This window comes from Conger conger, chromosome 11 (assembly GCF_963514075.1).
Source record: "Conger conger chromosome 11, fConCon1.1, whole genome shotgun sequence".
NCBI lineage: Eukaryota > Metazoa > Chordata > Actinopteri > Anguilliformes > Congridae > Conger > Conger conger.
The window spans coordinates 31,778,313-31,800,213 of NC_083770.1; the positions used below are offsets into that span (position 1 = coordinate 31,778,313).

The following is a 21,901-nucleotide window of genomic DNA, read 5'->3' on the forward strand; positions in this document are numbered from 1 at the left end:
ATATAAAGCTAGACCTTGGGAAGCCTTGAATTGAGAAACAGACTTTTCCCCAAATTAAATTTAACTGCCCAAGAAAAGCACGCTTGAGCCACATTACATTATTGGCATTTGGCAGACGCTCTTATCCAGAGCGACGTACAGTTGATTAGACTAAGCAGGAGACAATCCTCCCCTGGAGCAATGCAGGGTTAAGGGCCTTGCTCAAGGGCCCAAGGCTGTGCGGATCTTATTGTGGCTACACCGGGATTCGAACCACCGACCTTGCCTGTCCCAGTCATTTATCTTAACGACTACGCTACAGGCCACCCCAGCCACAAAAGCACAAGCACACATGGCTCCACACAAAGTGAGTTAAGTGGAAAGCTTTTCTTTATTCATATAGAAACCAAAACGCTACAGGAGACCCAACTTCCATTGTGCTGCAGAGAGAGACAAACATAGAAACATGCCCTTTCCTACCACTAACAAATGAAATGAGAATTGCCAATAAATTAAAGGAAAGTAAACATGACTTCCTTCCACAAACATTTTTAGCATGAACTTACAAGCAGACAAGAGAAAGTCTTAAAGTGCATTTTTAGGACTGGTCTGGACATCTTCAGCACTTGACGTTTATAAGCTCTTTTTTCAGGGGCGGTCAGGTTCAGCTTTACTCATAGAAAAACCCTAGTTCACACAAATGGCATTTCATGGTTTAATTCCATCCGGCTTGCTTAACCAGCCACATTACAGATGAACAACCGTGCGGTTTTTGGTGTGAAAACCTCAGACTGTTGCTAAGAAAATGGAAAAAAATCTCACCCTCGCATAAAGTATAAACTAAAGAAGGAAAAGGCAAACTGCTCAGAGAAAGCAGAAGTGGGGCTTTCTGCTGAAAGGTGAACGGTCCTGCATCGCTACCGCTGTACAAAAGCAGGAGAGAAAATGAGAAAAACAGGGGGGAGGGGGGCGAGCCGCCGTCAGGATTCCCTTTTCAGGACCGAGCGGACATGTAAACTAATCTGAGCCCCCCGTGCCCTTGAGGGGAGTGGGGGGGTGGAGAAAATAGCACAGGACGGACAATGCGCACAGCCAAAAATGGGAAAACTATTTCAATATGTTCCCTGATGCTCTGATCAGGTTTAAATGTGGACACACGATAGCAGCTGCCTCGCTGCTCGTCGCGCCGCAGAGGAAAGAGGGAGTTAACAGGAGCGCTGCGCGTGGGGGCGGAGCCTCAGCCAGCACCACACCACCAAACTCCACCTTAATTTGGGACCCGGCCGGTTCCTTGCAAGCATGAACCATACGACCGTACCATGCTCCTTCCTCCTCAGAAAATACCCACCCCCACGGCACCATACATCGGTCAATCAATTCGACCGAATATCACCAAATCAGTCCTTGCCGGTGAAAATAAATAAATAAATTTGGAACCCACACTGCTTCATACAGTGTCCACCAACTGTAAAAGACAAACGAGGCTTTTCACATGAAACACTGTTCCTAGAACTCTGCCGCCCTCTTGAACCTGCTGTCTAAATTCGGAACAAAGCAAACAATTCACCTTCACCTGTGAAGGTGTGTGACCTAGTAACATTTCACACTGCTGTTCACAGCACTACAGATAACATCCCTCATTCAAGCTACAAGATAAATGCATGTTAACCTGACAGCTTAAATGGCTTCCATAAAATGTAGCCAACCAACCTCACTAGAGCCATCTGTAATTTATGTACAAGGAAAACCGTTCAGTTGTGAGAAATAAAGATAAATACTGGTATTACTATGCGGTGGGGAGGAGGAACTTTTGTGGTCTTATCGTTCCCCTTAGTCATACTGTAAAACGCACATCCTTTAGTTGTGCAACACTTCACATGGTACAACTTGATAAATGAAACATTTCTCTCGAGAAACACAGAGCGTGAAGCAGCCTGCTTTAGTGCTTGTTGAAGTTGGGCCCTAGACCAGTCACTGCTGCTTAAATTAGCTGTATGGTTTCTGAGAAGTAGACCATGTTTCCGGGTGGCATTTGTTTCCAGTCCATTTTGAACAAAGCACTGCGTATGCATATCATCGCTTTCTTCGTGTCAACATCCCACTCGTTCCACACCCTGCGGCCCCTCTAGCCACCATCGCTTCTTCACCTCGGCGCTTGCCAACTCTAAGAGAGGGAAGCACAGTTTCCCCCACTTCAAGTACAAAGACCTCCGGGTCAGCGCCAGGTCTGGCCCTGACTGCGACTCTGATCACCCCCATCGGCTGAACAGGATACTCTCATCTGAGAGTTCTGACCAACGGACATCTGGGACACGCACACGTACACACTGCAAAAAAAGTCATCTTTTAATGACACTTAAAACCTTATATTTGCTCCACAAGCAAAAAATACTTGCTTGTTTTAAGTTATGGTTTGCTTGACAAGTGAAATTCTTAACCCATTGGCAAATGCTGAAATAAGTCAAACTGACCTTACTGGCAACATTTTCTTATGTCTTATTTAGTAAAGTAGTAATATAAATATGATTAAGACTAAAAATACAGGTTTTTTGCTGCTTGCGCACGGACACATTATTTATCCATCACCTTGAAAATACTTCCATGTAAAGAGGCAGAGGGTACTTCTCTCCCAGAGACACCATCCTTTGCACCCATTAAGCGTAGCATGTCCCTGCTGATTTACCACACACTCACAGATAAGTACGTGCGATATTCAGCAGCAGGTAAACAAGAGGCTTCTTCTGACAGCCATGTGCGAACTGAGAAGGCTAGAGCAGTGGATCATGTGAAAAGGGTGAACGAACGCCCTCTGAACTCTGAGCGGGTGGAGAGCCAAGCCACATGGCGTGCAAATTATTTATCTACGTAATCTGCCCAGCCCATAACACATCCGGCTTCAACAGGCTGAAGAGGCTCACCACAGCCCCCCCCCCCTCCTAGCCAAACAGGTTTATTCTGCGTATTCACACCCAGGTGAAGCTCCCTGAATTCGCACCCCACATAGACGCTCACATCCACATGGGCCAGTGGAAAGACACAGATGGGGACATGAATGCAAGGGAGGAGAAACGGTCCCCGGTCAGTAACCACGGCAATGGAAAACCGGACCCAGGATCTCCAGATGCAAGCAGAGAGCCTGAACTCCTGGGATTGGTCCAAGATCAAAGCGGGCCAGAACAGAATGTATGGGTCATCACAGGGGTGACATGCACCAAAGCACATTAAAGCAAGCAAAGAGCTTAAATAAACAGACAAGTAGATACCAAAACCAAAACAGACAACAAACAACCCGCACAAAACGTACGTGTTCACCAGCAAGAGCTGTATATGACCTCTTTACCAGCGAACTTACACAGAACAGATTATATGAAGCACAGTTCTGGTCTGTTGAAGTTCGCTAGCCTGTCATGCCCAGACCAGCTGAAGTTGAGCCGCTGATGTGTCGACAGGAAGTCAGCGGCCAAGTTAGCAGGAGTGCTCAGACGCTGCGGTCTGCAGCGGCTCAGGAGTGAGCATGAGCAGACGGAAGTGCTTTAACGGTCGTCTGTGGCCCTGACGCCAGGGGTGCGGGGTGCATCTCCAGGATGAGGACCAGCAGAGCTCTCGTTTCTGGCACTTTCTCCACTCTCCGCCCCGCAGACCCCAGTCGCGCTCGAAGGTCACCTCTCCCCTCGTTAATGGCTCCTCTTTATAGCCTCTTCAGGGTCAAAGCTGGTTGTCCACACTTTCCCCCCTGTCAGTCACCATTTACTGGCGGCCGCTGATCTCCTGACCCCCGAGGGGGGACGAGGCACAAGGTCAAATCCCGGAGTCTATGTCTAACAGCCCTGTCGTCAAGAGCGCCAGCATTCCACCGGCCCACCCATCTCCAGCAGCAGGTGTTCTGCCCATACGGACCAGCGCACTTAGCTACTGTACCCCCCAAAGTCAGGCTCTGGTTCTCAAGTCGTTACGCAAGGCCTGGAGCAGACTAGATCACTTCAGCAACCAAAGTTTAGTTCCGACTTCCCTTATTTTTTATCACAGTATTTCGACATTTCTCATTTCCATTTAGCTTAGCTTGCAAATGCCCCAGCTTAGGTAGTAATTTTGTTTATTTTTGGAGATGCCCCAGCTTGGGTAGTAATTTTGTTTATTTTTGGAGATGACAGAGAGGAGTTGTCAATGGCCGATGCACCACTTTAAATTTTAATTCCAGTGTTATTGCACATTCATATACAATGTAATGCGTTACATTTATAGTGTACAGTACAAGTGTGCGTTCATGCTGAGAAGTGTAGATATGACTCCATTTCTCCAACTTTGAAACATCACACCAATTTGATTTTGTGCCATGGTAAACCGTCAAACACTGGTGTACAGGGCAGTATATCATTTACTCGGCTAAGTTTGTCTAAATTGTAGCAGGTCTCATTTACAATAACCTTGGACCAACCACCTGGCTGGGACCTGACAATCATCGAAAGTCTCTATGGTGACAGGAGACGCTGGCCAGGCCGCGCTAAATGCCACATGCCATTGCTGGTGTCTGGAATCCCAGGCTGCAGAGGGTGCTGATGGGTAGAGGGTGTGTGTGGGGCATCCTTTGGCACTTCCCTATAAGGTTGCCATCATCACTCCCTCCACAGAGAGAAGGAGAAGAGGAAGGCCTCACGCCCTCTTCCCCCGGGCCATCTCCGGCTGCCCCTCTCTGCCACCCAGCACCTCCTCTCCTCTATACACCCCGTACCAACTGCCTTCCTGCACAGCCGCCACCAGAGTCAGGCTACAGTCTTCTACAGAGCCAACACAGAGCGACTCACATGGACACAAAAGCAAGAGCGACCTTTAACCGCCATTCGTTGCGGGTATTAGAAACGGTCGACCAGAACTGAATGAATTTCATACAAATACATCAGTGCGTCTGATTTCCTCCGTCACAAACGCACAGGGAGATGCTACGGAGCAGCGACAGTGCTGCAGCACCTCCCGCCCTGTTGCCATGCAGACACAGAGAGACGCCTAAATCCGGCCGGGAGGGAAACTTCACTCTCAGTCGCAGCGTGGCACTGCGGGAGAGCGAGAGAGGGGAGGGTGGGCAGGGGGACAGAGCGATGAGGGGGGTGGGCACTGCAAGGCAACAGCAGAGTATGAGTCACCAGAAACACGCATCATCACTTAGATCGGCCTTCATTCACACTCTGCTAAACCTCCTCTCGCTTTACACCAAACGCGCTTAAACCCCAGAGCTGAGCAATGAGGCAGAGATCAGCAACACCCCTGCTCCCTTCCCAAGAGCCCCGCACATCATCCCACCCCGTGATGAGACAGCCGGGATGTCAGAAGCCCAGAGCACAACTTTAAACACCGTGCCTGTGGGGCCGGGGCTTTGTCCTGTGGTCAGGCCGGGGTGGGGATGCGGATGGTGCGGGCACAGCAGGCGCCGTTACAGCAGAGGAGCAGAGGGGGGTGCTGTGTCGGGCCAAAGCGGTAACACTGTTTAAAATTCTGTTCATGAAGCGCACCCCACCTCCAGCCCCCCTTCCCCACACAGCAGGGCCTGTCTGAGTCCCCGCGTCCTCTACAGTTCTCACTGTAGAGGGCAGTGACGCCCCTGCTTGCGTCAGCACCTGACGACAGGACGTGGAGGTGCTCGTTTTACTTTCAAAAGCACTCATCCCCAGATTGGCCAAACCTATTACTTTCAGTTCAGAATGAGTATTCTGATTTCTAAAGAAGTACAGGCATCGCCCCCGCCCCGTGTTAAATCCTGCAGCATTCAGCCAAAATGTGCAGTCACCTGATTAGTGGAATTTTCTTCTTTAATTCAGTATGATTTTAATGCTCCAACCTTTCTATGCAACCACAATACTCCTGTGGATCTGGTACTGCAATCCATATCAGTGCAAGGTGGATTAGTCACTGATGGTCACATTAAAAGCATCCAATTCTGATCCCAGACAGCTGGACAGGCAGCAGTAAGGCAAGTGCACTGCATAGCTCTGCTTGTGCTGTAACCACTCCTCTTACCAGCATTCACTTCTACTGAGGAATACAGTGACATCCTCCCTCCACATATATACATATATATATATATGACACTTTCTGCAATCTCATTTCTGCAATGTGCCAATTTTTAAAAAGGTTTTTGAATTGTGAAGAGGAGCTTGAAAGCAGAAGTCAGCAGCATCTGAGAACAGTGCCTCTGTGTATACAAACAGCCCAATCAGTGCACATTTAGACAATGAAACGCACCACTGGAATGAATGAACACACCTGACAGAAGAGCAATGCCGCCCATCTCCCAGCTCCACTCAGAGCCTCTGCTCACGGTCATTCTCAAGGTCAGTGGCGAGTCCCTCGGAACACTGCTTTACGTCAGAGTGCACGCCGCCACAATGTGCCCGAGAGAAGGGCGGTTTGGGGAGGGGAGGGGGGGGGGCAGACACCTGTCATCTTCACTTCGGTCACTGTAGGCTATAAATAAAGCATTCCATAATTCAGACAAGAGCTGCGCTAAGAATGAAACCCACAACTGCGGCACACGCTCACAATCGCAGAAATAAAAAAAGAAAAGGAAAGGCAGTCCTTCCCCCAGACCACGACTGCAGCTCAGAGATAAACCGTTGTGTAGCGAGAGCGGCTTCCGACAAGGTCTCCCAAAAGCGTGCCAGACGCGTCGCCACACCGACTCCATGGAGCCACGTGCTCGCCTGCGCACGTTGTGCCTGTGAAACGGTCCCGCGGCCCTTACCCTGGGCAAGGGCGCCGGCGGGCCTCCCTGCTCAGGGGCCCCACAGGGGCCGGCACAGATTAGGATGCGTGTGGGGAGGTGGGCTTAATGTGGCAGGTAACGGATTTTCCCAACCCAAAATAGACTCCACTCCGATGAGGAGGCCCAACGTCTGCCTGCAGCCGTTTGGGAGGAGAGGAGCCAAAAATACAGCACTCCCGTGAGGCTATCACCTGGGGAGTGGAGTGGGGGAGGGTGGAACTACAGAGGAGCAGGTTTAAATGAAGGGCAGTGACAGCACTGACCCCTTTGAGCAATCAAGTAATGGAAGCAAACAAGGGAAGAGAATACTGGGAGAAAAACCTCTCAAAGTGGACACTGACATTAGCCAATGGTTGCTTCTCATTTGACAGAACGTCCATCGAAAGGGTGAATAAACACAGAATCGAGCACAAGTGTTTCTGTTGGATGCTCGGAGAGCAGTCTTTAAATGGGGCGAATCATCAGTATTCAGGATCAGTATTTCAAATGGCAATGCAGTTCACACAAGGTTCGCACAAGTCAAACTGCACTGTAAATGAGTTTGACTTCTTGCCAAGCTGGAGCTTCATTCTCAGACAGGACTGTACATGTAGAGAAACTTGGCAATACACAAATGTAGAAACCAATGAACAGCAAATACACCAGTGGTGTCCAACCCTGGCCCTGGAGAGCTACAGGGTCTTGAAAATCAGGAACAGGTTTGAGGTGACAAGTCTCTACAGTGCTCCCATTTTAGGAGCATTTGCGCTGAGAAATCTATGCGCTACTGAATCATTTACACAGTTGGCACACATCTACTTATTGTGATGCATTAGTATGCCGTTTGAAAAATGTTACCATGGAGCCCTGGGTGATAAGGTCAAGTCCAACTGATGAAACAACGTACCTTGCAGGAGAAACTTCAAGAAAACTAACCTCTAGCAAGGCCCAACAGAGTAAATTATGCACAGTACAGGGCAATAGGCATTGTTGACATAACTACATCTTAGTTAAGTCTCATATTAATGCTGAAAAGTGGCCCAATACACTCATGTTCCATATATGGTAGCATTTACATTAGTGCCATGGGTTTAGCTAAATGTCAGTCCTTGAAGTTTCCCTGCTAAAGTACATTTGTATAGTCTGGAAGCCTGTATCGAAGACCTGAATCACCACGGTGGAACGCTTGAGCTTTAATTGATCAACTGATTTAATTCAGAGCACATCAAGTGGCTCTCCAGGACCAGGTTGAGACCCCCAGGACAATCTTAAGAGCTAAATTATTGCCCACTCTAATGTGCCAATTCATGTCAAGCCACACATACTCTCAACACAGAACTGAGCTGGGTGCTTACCGGCCACTTCTACGATATCTCCGGGGACAATGTCCTTGGCTTTAATCCTCTGGACGCTCTTCCTGTCCTGGCGGTAGACCTTCCCCATCTCAGGCTCGTACTCTTTAAGGGCTTCGATGGCATTTTCAGCATTTCGTTCCTGAGGAGGAAAGAGGAGCAGCGATATTCATATACGCTTTTAAAATATTGTACAGACATATGGAGGATCTGTATAATGCGATCTGGCATTACACACAGGGAGAGAATATTCACAGCTAAGTGGCAATTACACAAACTAAATCACCAATTACCAAAGAGAAATATTATGAAATGGAAAACATTTTCAAATAACCATGTACCCATTTGAAGCCACTCTGTTTTGACAAGTCAAATACGGTTACAGACAAGAAAAAAGGACAACCTTTAATAAATAAGCAGCTTAATCTCACAGGAAGCACAGCGGTCATCTGTTGTAGTCATTTCCATGTTTTATTTTATTTTTTTATTTGGGAAGATTGAAACCATGTACCACGATATATTGTCTCATAAAAAAATCTTTCTTTCCCTCCCTCAACCGGCTGCAGTTCTCAATCTCGTGAATGTATCCCGCCACAATGGGGCAACTCCTCTGCCATGACATCGTGGAATACTTTGACCTCACCCCAGAAAACGCCGATGCCAGTTTCAAAGCAACCAAGCTGTGACAATCTCCGCACAGCTGATGCTCATTAATCTCTATAATCACCCACCCCAAAACGAACGTCCCGGTAAGAGTTGGCGCCACGACTGTGGGGGGGATGACGAGCTCAGAGGAACGACAGGTCCTGAAGCTGGGTCTGGGGGGGGCCAAGTAGCAACAAAGGCCTCGGGGGACGAGGTAAGGAGGACAGCCCATTGGGCAGAGCGCCATTCGGGGTGAATATACTGTAGAGAAGTGGGAAGTGGTCAGTCCTGTGGCTGTCTGGCTTTGCATAGCATTCTCCCTTGAGCAGAGGGCAGGCAGGGCCCCGGAAGCTGACCCTGATTCACCCCGGGACTGATTGTAATGTAACTAGAACACAAGGGAGGCCAACACAGCAATAGCACTGAAGAGATGGATGCCCCAAAATTCCAGAAGCCTCAAAGAACTTGCCAGGGAATCAAATTCATGTCATCTTGATGTCTGGGAGTGCTATGAACCAAGCTAATCTACTGGGTGAGAAGCCATTTTTTGACCTCTAAGAAAGTAAATAAGGCAGGTATGCATTGGGATTGAATTTCCTCAGAAGGTCCTGCACAACCACATATCAGGGCACTGCATCTATAAAGGCTCAGGTATATCGGTCCCGACTTTTGATCAAATAACATGCACATCAGAACAAATGCAAATACTGTATGTAGATACTAAATAAAATGTGATTACTTAAGCGTTTGCACTTAGCAAACAAGGCACTCAAATACACTGTATAATCAGATTTTGCTCACCTTTCACTACCCAATTTAAGATGGCCAATTGTGCCTTGTCACCCTAGCCTGTGAAAGCGCCAATATTTGTCTGAAGCAGTGGAGGAGCTTCTCACAAATAACTGGTTGACTGCGAGCACCTGGTTTTCTGTTGGGAGGATGACCCAGATTTGAACCAAAACAAATTAATTCTGTTGCTTTGAGACTATTGTTTTTTTGGTGTCTGCATCGGTGTTATTATTGTTTTATAGTATCATAATATTTATACAGCTGTCCACAGCATTACAAGGGTCAAAGAGAAATCGCTTAATTGGAATGGAAATAGTTGAAGATCCCATACTATCCCATGGCTAACTTGCTCAACATGATTAAATTAAAACAAATTTTAATATTAGCATAATAGCATTAGCATGATGCAAAAAATCTCATCGTTTCAGCTACATCATAACACAAATTATGAACATTTGTATTATTGCGAGTTAGTCAAACTTTTAAAACGCACAATCAGATGGGACCAATTGTATTTTCTAAAACAGATAATTGAAACTGATTGTGTAATAAGCAACAAATAATGAGCCAAGAGTTTAAATTTGCCATTTAGTTCCTTCGTCTCCCTAAAAGTGCCGTTATGTGCATGACAGCAAAAAGAGTGACATGAAATTCCTCTACCATTTTTAAACTGATTGAACAAGTCATCAAGCAGAAAGAGAATTGGCAGTCACATCTCAGAGGCCAAACTAACCAGCTTGAGCAAAAAGCCAAATCGATACCTTGGATGCATAAGCCCTTCTGCCAGCTCATTACAGCAGAGGAGTGGTGTCGGAATACAGTCTGCCGCTCAGAGTCCGTGCATATCTCAGTTGTATGATGACATTACATGTTACATGTCGCATTTTAATTGCTTGTGATTAAGCACAAACAGTACATTCCTGGCCAACTATGTATGAAATGTTTTGAGGCTGGCTCTGAAACAAAGAGCTAAGTTAAACATTTGCAAATGTAAATACTTGATCAATGGTGTTTGTATTATGATACATTTCTTGGTGATGGATGTGGCAGGCTGTTGAGACTACGTATGCTTAAATAAAACTACAGTTTGTGCCTCAGTTAGGATGAAACTGATGCATATACATTGCATGTTCCATGACACGAACAATGTGTGGCTCTACTTTTTAAATGCAGCAATGGCATGTCAAGTTTGAATGTGTCACTCAAAGGTGTACAGCTTTTGGAATGCGATGCATCACAATAAATCATTAAACAAAAGGACCCAGATCATTGAGCCAAGCAACCATAAAGGCAACCGACAGCATTAGTACACACTGCTATCCAAAGCAGCCTTTCTGGGGCAATCGGGAATTTGGCAACCTGAGGTATCTGAGAGCCTGGAAACGCACAGCCTGTTCTCGGCAACAAAAATTAGAGCAGCCAAACAGAGATCCTGCGAGAGAACGAAGCGCCTAAACCTCTAATGACAATGATCAAACAACTGTAAAATCATATCAAAATATTTTATTACAATATTGTTGAAAAGTTTGTTTGGGTACAAACTCTTATTGGCAGAGCTCTATACTATCATTTCTTGCCAGTATGGTTCCCTCCAGAGCCATTCACACAAACGCTGCTAGACATACCCATGGTGCACTCTGCTGCATTATGCCATTAACACTGAAGATTACACTCCTAAAGCTCAGCAGAACAAGCACACTGGATGAAATTCATGCTTTCATACAGATTTTCTTTGCCTGTTCCAAGCTCATCCCAAATTAACATGGACCACAGATTTTCGCTTTACAGTATATTTTGGGTTGGTTATCACATTTCTCGTGAAACTGGAATTTGGTTTCATAGCAACGTCTGAACTGTATGAAACACACCAAATGACCCAGTTCTAGTCCTATTTTTGGGCCCCGTTTCCCCCCGTATTCCCCACTGAGCTTTTGAGCACCACTTAAAACAAGCAAGCATAAAGATGTCAAGTGACACTATGAGAGTCTTCCTGGCCTGCTCTGATGCTTGTACAGTCAATACCTCAACCGAGGTCAGTGTTCATGCAATGGGAAATGGAAGAAAACATGCAGATAAGAGCCACAGAAAGGAGGGAGAGCGGGAGGCATGGAGAGAGAGCAAGGGCGAGAAAACAAAAGAGGGAGTGAGAACCCACATGCAAGCAGTATTGAAAACCTTTAGTTCTCTCTCCCGGACAGGATATTTGGTCCTGCACGATTCCCCTTTTACGGTGCAAACCCTTGGCTTTCACAGACTAATTTCACCTACATGAACCATAACCAAATTTGGGCATACTGTGCCCCACACAGCCTGGACCCTCCTCATCATCATCATCGTTGTCAGGGAGACCAGCTCCGTGTCATTCCCCAACGGCAGAAGCGTGGGTGGATCCAGAGCTCTGTAAGCTAAAGCCTGGGTGAACCAGAGGCCCACTCACAAAACAAGGGGGCCAGCTGATGCCTCGTCCACCTACAGCGCTCTAACGGGCGCCTCGCATTGCAAGGCTGCAGGAGAAGTTGGGGAAGATAAAGAAAATAATAATAACTAAGACTAGTAGTTTGCACTGCTCTCTTTACATTGGTATCTTTGAAGCAGTGCAGTACCACAAACCATGTCAAAAATGGATGCCAGTTCTCAACTCTAAAATGGTCAAAAAAAATTGAAAGTTCAAAGACCAACTTAAAGAATTTGAAGATTTTAATGGTTGCTTACCTTAAATCAAGCCTTACCAATTGAGCTACTCTCAATCTGTAGTTATAAATCTTGGTTTGGTTAATAACGAATGATAAAACAAGCAGTGAACAGGGTATTATTATTCATAAATATTATTTTTCTTTGTTGGCTTCCCCAATAACCTTCACCCCCCTTTTGGTGACCTTTTGTGCACTTTCGTTCTGTCCCTTCTTTAAATAAAATGCCATCGACTTTCCCATATTGGATTCTTTAGTAATAGGACGTGTTAATGTTGAAATCAAACATTCCTTTGGGTAACTTGCGATTAATAATTTGCAGATTTACTATGATGCTCTGATATTGAAGAGTGGGGTGTGACATAATGAACATACAAGAATAACTTGTCTGAAGTTTTTTTTTTTCCTGCTAAATCTCAACAAGACCTATCTTGTGCAATCAAACTATTTTTAAGCAACACCTGTTGGCATCACTGAGAAGTGAACCACATTTTTAGTAAGAAATTTGATAGAAGTAGCATAGTCAGTTATGCCCCAAGTGTATATTTAAATGCTGGTTATTCCATAACCAAGCGTGATTATGAAGCAATAAAGTGAATAAAGTTGTTACTGGAGGAAAATGAGGAATTAGGACAAGACAAGAAACATTAAAACAAGTAATTGTCCTTTCCTTTTTATGGCGGGAAATCCCAGAGTGAACGGCATTGATATGAGGCTATGGAAGACTGGCGAATTCCTCTCATATTAGCAACATTCATGTACCCGATCCAAATTTCTGAGAATAAAAAAATGTCACTTACCCTGACCAGAGTAAGCATTAACTGCACTTCCACAAAAAGGAAAAGAATCCACAATCTCAATTTTCATTTTTATTCAACAGTGCAATGGCTATTGAGTGAACTGTAACAGCTTGTTTGCAAATCAAACCTACATGACTACTGGAATTCTGCCTCACTGCCAAAAAATATGCATCTGCATCACAATTCAAACAATGTTCATTGCCCACCCATATTTATTTATCATTGTCATTTAAGGAAAAATGTTGAATGGTACCGGAAGCCTGTGCCTCATCCCGTTTGAAGGTCAGGGAAATGAACTAAATTACTGGCACCAGAATAATCTTCATAAGTGCAGCTCAAGATTACATTTTAAAGAAAGTATTGCAATTCCCCAGCTTTCTGTTATGTGCTTATGCTGGATCATATCCCTTTCACCAACCTATATGCTAGTGGTCAGTTTCCCATCAAATACTGATTACCTTTTAAAGAATACCCCACCCCCAGTATACATCCATCTGTGTAGCATTCCAATAATCTATTTCACAGCAATTTGAGCATGGCCAAAGAGGGAGTTTTGATGGTAACATTCTATTCTATCATACCCAAGGGCATAGAATGTTTACATTGAACTATAGAACACTCTTAGGTCATATTAATATTCAAATTTTAATTAAGGACACAAAACCTCCCAATCCTTTGTTCACAAATGAACAAACAAGCATCATGCTTTCCAGTACATTACCCACATCACTTTACTAGGCCCCATAAACAAACTGGAGGGGCATATAGCCTTTCAGAAGTTTCAAAAACCTAAGTCCTGTCATGCCCCAAGTCACTTCACTTGGACACAAGAGGAGGTCCACAGACAAGGTTTTGTTTCTTTTTTAAATAAACAACTCCCAGCATATGCACAGTCAGCTATGGAGAGTTGCAGTACTTTTAATTACTGCTTTGCAAGCTCAAAACCAATGGTGACCAAGAGGACTGGGGTTAACAGCCATCATGTCTGAGGAAAGTGCTGAAAACAAGAACTGAAAAGAAAGGCAAGAGGCCATGCTTACCTGCCACACTCCTACGATGGCATTGGCTATAAGGATAAGTAAGATTACAAAAGGCTCCACAAAGGCTGTAATAGTTTCCTCCCCCTCCTCGAACCAGGCCAGTACCTACAGCAGAAGAGAAATGTTTAAAACATCAGTGTACATGTCACAAGCATCATGCAAACAACATCCAGTGAAGAACAAATGGACTGGGATTAAAGATCAACTAGGAATATTGACATAGAACAGCACATCATAACCCAAACTCAGAAGCCTTTCTGTTCTGCTCTTATGAACAGTGGCACATTGCAAGGGGGAAAGGCACAACTTAAGTCTCTCACCACTGATGGCAAGAGCCATCAGGTTTCTTTGGTCTTCAGCCAGCAACAGGAGAGAAGGGAAACATAACTAAATAAATAATAAAAATAAAAATAAAAAACCAGGCGATAGACTTGAGGATGTAAATCGGACACGGAGGCAGGTGTCAGTCATAAACGCCTCCCGACGGCAGCAGTGGCGGAGTCAGACCTTCCGCGCTGCCGCAGAAGAGCAAACCGAGAATACCCTCTGTCAGCACCCCGGCGACAGGGTCAGACAGGTGGCGCTGTGATCCCTGCACCATCCTACTCCGGGGTACAGGGTTACAGGGCCACTGTCTGTGGAGCCGCGAGACACAAAGGACAATGGGTGAATTCAGTTGTGCTTGTCTATGGTTACAGACCCGGGGGCTAAAAAAGACGTGTGACCACTGTCGCACACACACTTACGTTATGCCTTCAAACGCGTAAAGAGGCACATTTTCTGAGTGTAAAATGTACTTTGCGGGGGCTTGTCAGACACACTGCACAGTAATCTCAGAAACACCATCCTTTGCACTTCAACACTACCCCAGCAGACAACCTGTCAACCCGCAAAAAAGGGAGAAAGTTGCTCTAATTTTAATGAGCCCGGGGAAACGGGCGGAAAGGCACCCCATTAAAACGCAGAGGAGGAGACGCTCCATCGACTCCTCGGCACAGCCTACACATTCCACTACACCATCCTCAAACTCTGCATGCTTTCTTACAGCGGCCGTTTCGAGTGGAGCGCATTTGCATAATGCCCCTCTCGTCGGATAAAACGGGGCGCATGGGCTTTATTGGCGCACTTTAAAACGACCAAATTGCATAACACGGAGGCGCATCTCATCGCATTTGCAGAAACTCATCTCGTTCCAGTTTACGACGCAGCAGAGGCCATCGTATGAAATTCACGCTGAATTTCTCCTCCCGTTACTCATTATTGCAGAGGACGCCACTTAAATTTTCACAGAATTAGATTCCAGAGCCAGCAGGCTCATATATGGGCAAAAATAACTTTTCCTTTAGCCATAGCTCCTTTCAGGCACACATCATAAGTCATGGTTCATGGGAGCATTTAAAGAAAGCACAGCCGCAATGATGCACACGACATTACTCAATTTCAGTGGGGAATGTGCAAACTAATAAATAACAGCAAAAGAAAATCACATTGCCTAACATGTTTCGGAAGTGGTGTATAAAATCTGAGAAACAATCTAGAAAAACTACAAACATAAATCAGCTCTAGCATACTTCCAAAACATTTTTAAATGCCCAGGTGGGCCCCAGAAGCAGGTTTGAGCAGAGCCCAGTGGAGAGGCAGGGCACTGGTGAGTCCCTGCAGCTGATACCCTCTCACTGAAGGTCAGTATCCAAATTTGGTCAAGTATGGTGCCCTCGCCCCCCATTAGCAGCATGGGAGCTGTCACGAGAGCACACTGCCACCTTCATATCACAGAGCACGCCACAGGCATGCACTCCTACCCGCACACAGGACAGTGCCCCGCAGGGGGCCCTTCTCCCTCTGCGGATTCTTTGTTTTCATGCGGAGTACCTCCATTAGACCCAGCTCCAGCAGCCCAGCCGAAAGGGAGGTGATTAATTCCAGAAAAGAAATGTCAAAATCCAAAGGGATTACAGCAGCCGTAAAACCATTCACGGATTACTCCGCGAGGATCTATAATAGGACAGATTAGCCTGCTTTTCGCCTTTTTTGCCCCAGAGCTTCAATGTTTTATTTTCTTAACCATGCATTACACACAACTTGCTAAGCACAAGATGGCAAATTATAGCTACCAAATATCCACTCTAGGTATTGTGTCTGCATTTAGCAATTAACTTGGTTAAAAATGTTTAAATAAATAAAAATAAAATAAAACATTTAATTCAAATTTAATACACCTGTGATAAAAATGGGAAATCAGAAAGAAATGCATAAAGCACATTTGCTGTATTGGAAGCTTCTGAGCTAAATTAGAAGCATGAGAAGCAACACAGGGGTCAAAGTTCCATCTCTTCATTTAGATAAAGCCATTTGGCCAGCTGTATAAATGTCAGATTAGAAACATGGGCCAACTCCTGAAGCACAGGCCTGGCCTTGCTTGCAGGACTTCCATCCACCTAGGACACACCACAAAGCAAGGCACTAACAAGAACAATATTGGGCCAAAACGAAACCCTCTTTTCTTCAGACCTGAAAAGCTTAATAAACACTGGATGGAAATCTCTTGTGTATTCCCAATTTCTGGACTACTGGCTGGCCCTCATTTAGAGAGGTTAATTTTTATGTGCACTTTTTATTGGGCCATTCCTCCCTCAACTTGTCTAAATGGCATAATTTCATATGCAGTAATGATTACTTTTATTACAGAGCTGTCAACATACCATAAGACCAACTACGAGCAAGACTAAAGCTACAACTAATCACATTCATGTACAAATGAGATGATATTAATATTCACAATGCATACAGGCACACTCAGAACTATGCCGTAACAATCCAACGGCTCACATCAGCAAAGCACACTGGATTTATGGTAAAAGGAGTACTGAAAATAAGCAACCATGCAAATGACGAACAGTTCACCTTTTACACAACGTGCAATGACACTTGCGGCTAGGGATGCAGTCCCCACGTAGACAGAAGGCAGTTCCACGTACACATTTTATAATATTTCTTGAGGTATATTCAAAGTACACAGACCTTTAAAAATACAGCAATATAAAAAATATCCCCTCAAGTAATAGGGCTCTGCTACATGACTTGCTACAAAAAATAAAAATTAAATAATTAATTAATAAAAAATTTAGCAGACACCTTCCCAGAAGGTAAAGTCTGTAATCGAGCCAATTAATGCTCTGCAAGGCACCAAACAGAAGTGGGATTAAACCGGTTTGGAAAATCACACAAGAAAATATGGCAGCTCCAACTGCTTAATTACAAGTTTCAAAATTGGATATGTTGTTAAAGAATCCTACTTAGTAAAATGGCCTTATACAGAAACTGAATAGGACCCATTTGTAGAACGTCAAAAGCAGACCATTAGTTTAGGCAAGACGAACATGTTTTAAAAAAAGCTATTAAACTGATTTTACAAAGAAACTGAAGGTCAGAACCAGAAGAGTGCCCTCCTTTTTCCTTCCTTTAACAGTCTGAACAACTATTTATAGCACATACCTACAATATAAAATGGTTCAAGTCCATGACTTCTTTTAAAGAGTAAATGCCTCCTTTTAAGGATAGGTGTTAAACTGGGTTGTGAGAATATGATGTCCTATGCACGCCAATCAGCAGCAAAAAAGAACAGATAGCACCAGATGTGCAGTCGACATCATTCAAATCAGGAACAACTTTCAAGCAGTTTAGCTTCCCCCCCCTGACTTTCCAACCTAAAGTCTGTCAAACAGAAATCGACATGGTGCCATTTCATTTTTCAGCGGCTGTCATTTTTCAATGTCTAATAAAGAGCCACAGTCCAGCAACCTTTCCAGTCTCCATCACCCCTTAAAGCAGGAAACACGCCGGCCGAAGCACCCCAGCCTTAGGCAGGGACATCAACATACACACTGCCGGCAATCTCATGACTGGGCCAACATTCTTCCACTGCCATTATTTTCTTGTGTTAAGAAAATAGTTTGATTTTGGGCAAATAACCCTCATCAACTGACTTGCTGGCAGCAGCGAGGCAGAGCTATAAGTAGGGAGCAGTTAAATTACAGCTGGGACGGGAGGGCAAGGAGGCTCAAATGTCTCGTTTGACCCATCACTGCTGTTGTCACCATTCCCGCACAAGGATAGTTTCTTCAGCTGTCGCGCCCCTTGATCTGATAGCATAACCTCAGAAGAGGAGCGCAGATGCACGATTTTCAACTTCATCACACGCCGTTCTAATCCTTCCCTGGTCCCCAGTCATTCCACCACTCAGAACAGTGCTCAGGGTGCACTCAGAACTCAAATTCAACCCTGTGGTCATCGTTCACAAATATTCCACAGTACTAAAATCCAAGTAAGAGAACCACAGCCTATAAACTGCCGTTCCAATACCCATTACCTCTTTTTAAAAACGAATGTGTGCATGGAGTAATAGAGAAAAAGATCAATAGAAAAGTAGAATGCATTAATGCATATTATTTCACTCAATTAAATGATTCATGGTTTCTTTTTTTAGATTATAGCACACGGTTTCTATTCCAACATAAAACCGTTCCAATGGCCCACCGCGTCTACCTGCATACACATACCTGGTGATTACCACCAAACTCACATGCACGTACGAATTGAGCAATTACTAAGCTAGAGCTTGCATGCACAACACTCGTGGGAAGACCTACACAAATTGGCCCCTTAGACGGATGCGCACAAGTGTTTTAAAATCCACAAAACAGAATTATACCCCCAATTACTAAAAAAGAAAAAAACCAAGAGGATGATACTTACAAAAGATATACAAGCTGCCAGAAGTAGAATTCGCACTAGTAAATCTTCAAACTGTTCAAGGACGAGTTCCCATAAGGATTTCCCTGTGGAACAAACAATATCAAATTAGATCACTGAACAGACCTGGATATTAGGAACGTTGCTTTAGTATTTTGCAATTTCAAAAATATTGACTAATATTGAAGCATGAAAGTACTAACCTTCTTCTGCCGGCAACTCTGCAGTCGGGTCATTCCAGAACGATTTTTTTTAAAAAAAAAGGAAAATTGGAAAAGTTAGTTGCAATAGCTGTCAATGCGACTACTAGTGCACAGCTGTAGCTAGCCAGTATCCGGTGGAATTCACAGTAGCAAGATGCATTTCCGGTCACCACAGGTAACAAGATTGTTCGGTGGGCAAGGAACTATGTTGCGGTTTAAATCCAGATACAATGTACAGCTAATTTTGATGATATTCATTTACCTTAGAATGAATTAATTGCAATGCCAATTACGTGCGTTTAGTCCATTTAGATTTGGGATTACCGTTTAAATATTTTAAACCACATTAACGTTTGCCAAGACAAGCTACCTACCGGTGTGCTAGCGTGTCCCATGCCCCATTATCCGTGGATTAAAACAGCTAGCTAGTCAACGGCTAAACTTGTAATGGAATCTTCACTGCGGACGGAAAAGCTAATTCTGGACTTTCTTCCCTTTTCGATTGCAAACTACGTGACTAAGTTAACAATTCATTTTGAGACGTGTCTCTTGCCATTCTAGGTTGCACTCGACAACTGAAATGTAAGGCCCTGTTGCGGCTATCCCAACCCCCACTAGCCGAAAAAAAGATGCAGAACCCTCAGGGCTTGTGTGCTGAAAGGAAAAATATCAATCCAAAACCTGAAGAATTAAATATAGCGCCATTGTACCCCAGTGAGCTAGATAGCTAAGGTTATTGAAACCCACGAGGTCATGCATGATGACGTCAGCCATTTTTACTATTCGTTTGAGCATGCCGGTCACTGTACTGAAACGTAGCTACACAATACATAGGCCTTTACTCTGCGTATTCCGTGAAAAAGACAACAAACCATCATTTTATAAAAGGCTACTTACCGTTCGGTCCCCATTTTTCCTTTTGCCTCTTCACCTGGTCCAGACCCAGTCCCGTGCTCTCATTAACGCTGAAATAGCTATAAACCTCCTCGACTGTCTTTGTGTGAGCGTTCTCCATGGTGGATGGTCGCCTTCTGAAGACAGTTTACTTTGTTTATTCAACCACCCCCGTCGCTATAACAATTTCAACGTCCCGTTTACAAGAAGCTGATAATGTGTGATCTAATTATCTACGAGCTTATGCATCCGTCTTAAGAATACTTCCAAAAAAAGCCAAGAAAATGAACTCCCCGGCAGCAGGCTATTCAGAACACACAAAAATCCCCCCTCTCGACTGTATTTAGCGTTTTCCGAATTAAATGCTGAATTGCAACAACTGGGTTATTCCCACCCTCGGAAAAAGTCACTTCGATGTCTTCTTAATTCCCATAGAGTAGATATGAAAGAGCCTGCAGCAATCGCCCCCGTTTAGTACACAACACACATACAGTTACAGTCCTAACGTTGACCTGGTTGTGCTCTGGACTGCCTCCTCTCTCTCCGTGTTGTAGATCCCCAGTCAGTGGCTATGATCAGTAGCGGTAATCGCGTTTTATTGAAAGAGCCTCACTGCTGCTCTCTCGCCTGCTCCGCATGTGGAGTGCGCTCATTGGATGGAAGGACTCCGGAAATCTCGTCTTTTTTCCTCCACTCTGGCCCTTTCGAAAGTAGATGGATCAGCTGATAGCTTTTTTTCAAACCCACCACCACGACAACTCCAGTGATGGAGGAGAACATAGACTACAGCCTGTGTTGTACTTTAAACTTCCAACATGGCCAAAATGTATTGAAAACAATTTATTCTCGCAACATATCGATTTAGATTAGTTGTGATTTGCGAAACCCAGTCTTACTCACATGTAGCCTACGTTGATATACTTTTGTAATCTGGGCTCAAAAGGAGACACGTGTAACGTTAGTAACCAACGTAACACTAATGAGTTTGTATCCTACTTCACGTTTAATTTCTTGTCCATCTTAACATTAATTAATATGGCACTGTACGCATATGAAAGGATGAGTCTTTTATGCATATGTTGTCACGTCCAAGCAAATAAGCTAAGAGCCGACACTCAAAATGTAATGACACTACTATTTTTTAATTAATGGCATATAAAGGTAAGAAACCGCACAATCTTTCTGTTTTAAGAACAATCCACGTGTAACACTACACCGTGCAACGCACGCGATCAATTAGCGAATACGCGGATGCTCTCGTGTCCATTGAGTTCACATGCTCGTAAGAGGCCTAGACCTTTGGGTCAATGTTTTTCATCATATTTACACTCGTTATTGTTCTTACGAAATAATAAATATAATATCTGAACTAAATACTTCAGTTCAGATATTAACTGAAGTATTTCACAGACCTTATCCTACTTTGATTCTGAGATTATTCAACTGCCAGTGAGGAAAAAATAAACTATCCAATGAGGCCACCAAAGGATAAAAACGTGATTCTGCTCTTTATTGCTCAAGCAAGCATTAAATAAAGGATGCCTTATATATCTGTAACCATTCGTATCCTAATATTACCATAGTAATATTCCTAGCACTATCATTTCCTTTCATATTAAAATAGATTTTTTTGGCAATTCTGCCAAATATTAGTGTTACCTTTCAATTGTGGTCTAGGTTTGTATGTTAGTTGTACAATGGTATGTACTTTCTAAATCCTTGTAGGCTTGTATTATCCTCCTGTGTTCCATCTTGCATTACAGCATTGTTTTACTTGGACGTATTCTGAGTCATCAGTGCACCCTCTAGTGTTAGTCACACAGAGCACCAGCAGCTGATGAAGTGCCACCAGGCTGTATGCTGCCTACTGTATTATATTACAAAGGAGATTTTAGATTGAGTAGAATATCTGGTGGTTGACAGCTTAATGTTCAATGGAGCCAGTAAGATGCTTGGTTTCAAACCTAAAAATTGGCAATGCTCTGAATGATGGGGAACTTCCATTAATTTCTTCCCTCCTTGTG

The 21,901-nt window shown here is 44.3% G+C and overlaps 1 protein-coding gene across 3 annotated transcripts in view; it reads right to left on the reverse strand.

The window, feature by feature from the left end:
• The window catches only part of LOC133141050 (sarcoplasmic/endoplasmic reticulum calcium ATPase 2), a 33,665-nt gene extending 13,121 nt beyond the window's left edge, over window positions 1-20,544 (reverse strand). Inside the window, exons 1-6 of one of the 3 annotated variants that reach the window (XM_061261425.1) lie at window positions 20,390-20,544; window positions 19,881-20,011; window positions 18,984-19,001; window positions 18,784-18,866; window positions 14,029-14,133; window positions 8,068-8,206 (exon numbers count right to left, since the gene is read on the reverse strand). In XM_061261425.1, coding sequence (XP_061117409.1) covers window positions 8,068-8,206; window positions 14,029-14,133; window positions 18,784-18,866; window positions 18,984-19,001; window positions 19,881-19,998 — 463 coding nt within the window. In that variant the 5' untranslated portion in view covers window positions 19,999-20,011; window positions 20,390-20,544. Of the gene's footprint in view, window positions 1-8,067; window positions 8,207-14,028; window positions 14,134-18,783; window positions 18,867-18,983; window positions 19,002-19,880; window positions 20,015-20,271 lie in introns of all 3 variants that reach the window. The other 2 variants (XM_061261422.1, XM_061261424.1) reach the window with 2 other exon arrangements.
• Between the last annotated feature and the right edge of the window lie 1,357 nt (window positions 20,545-21,901).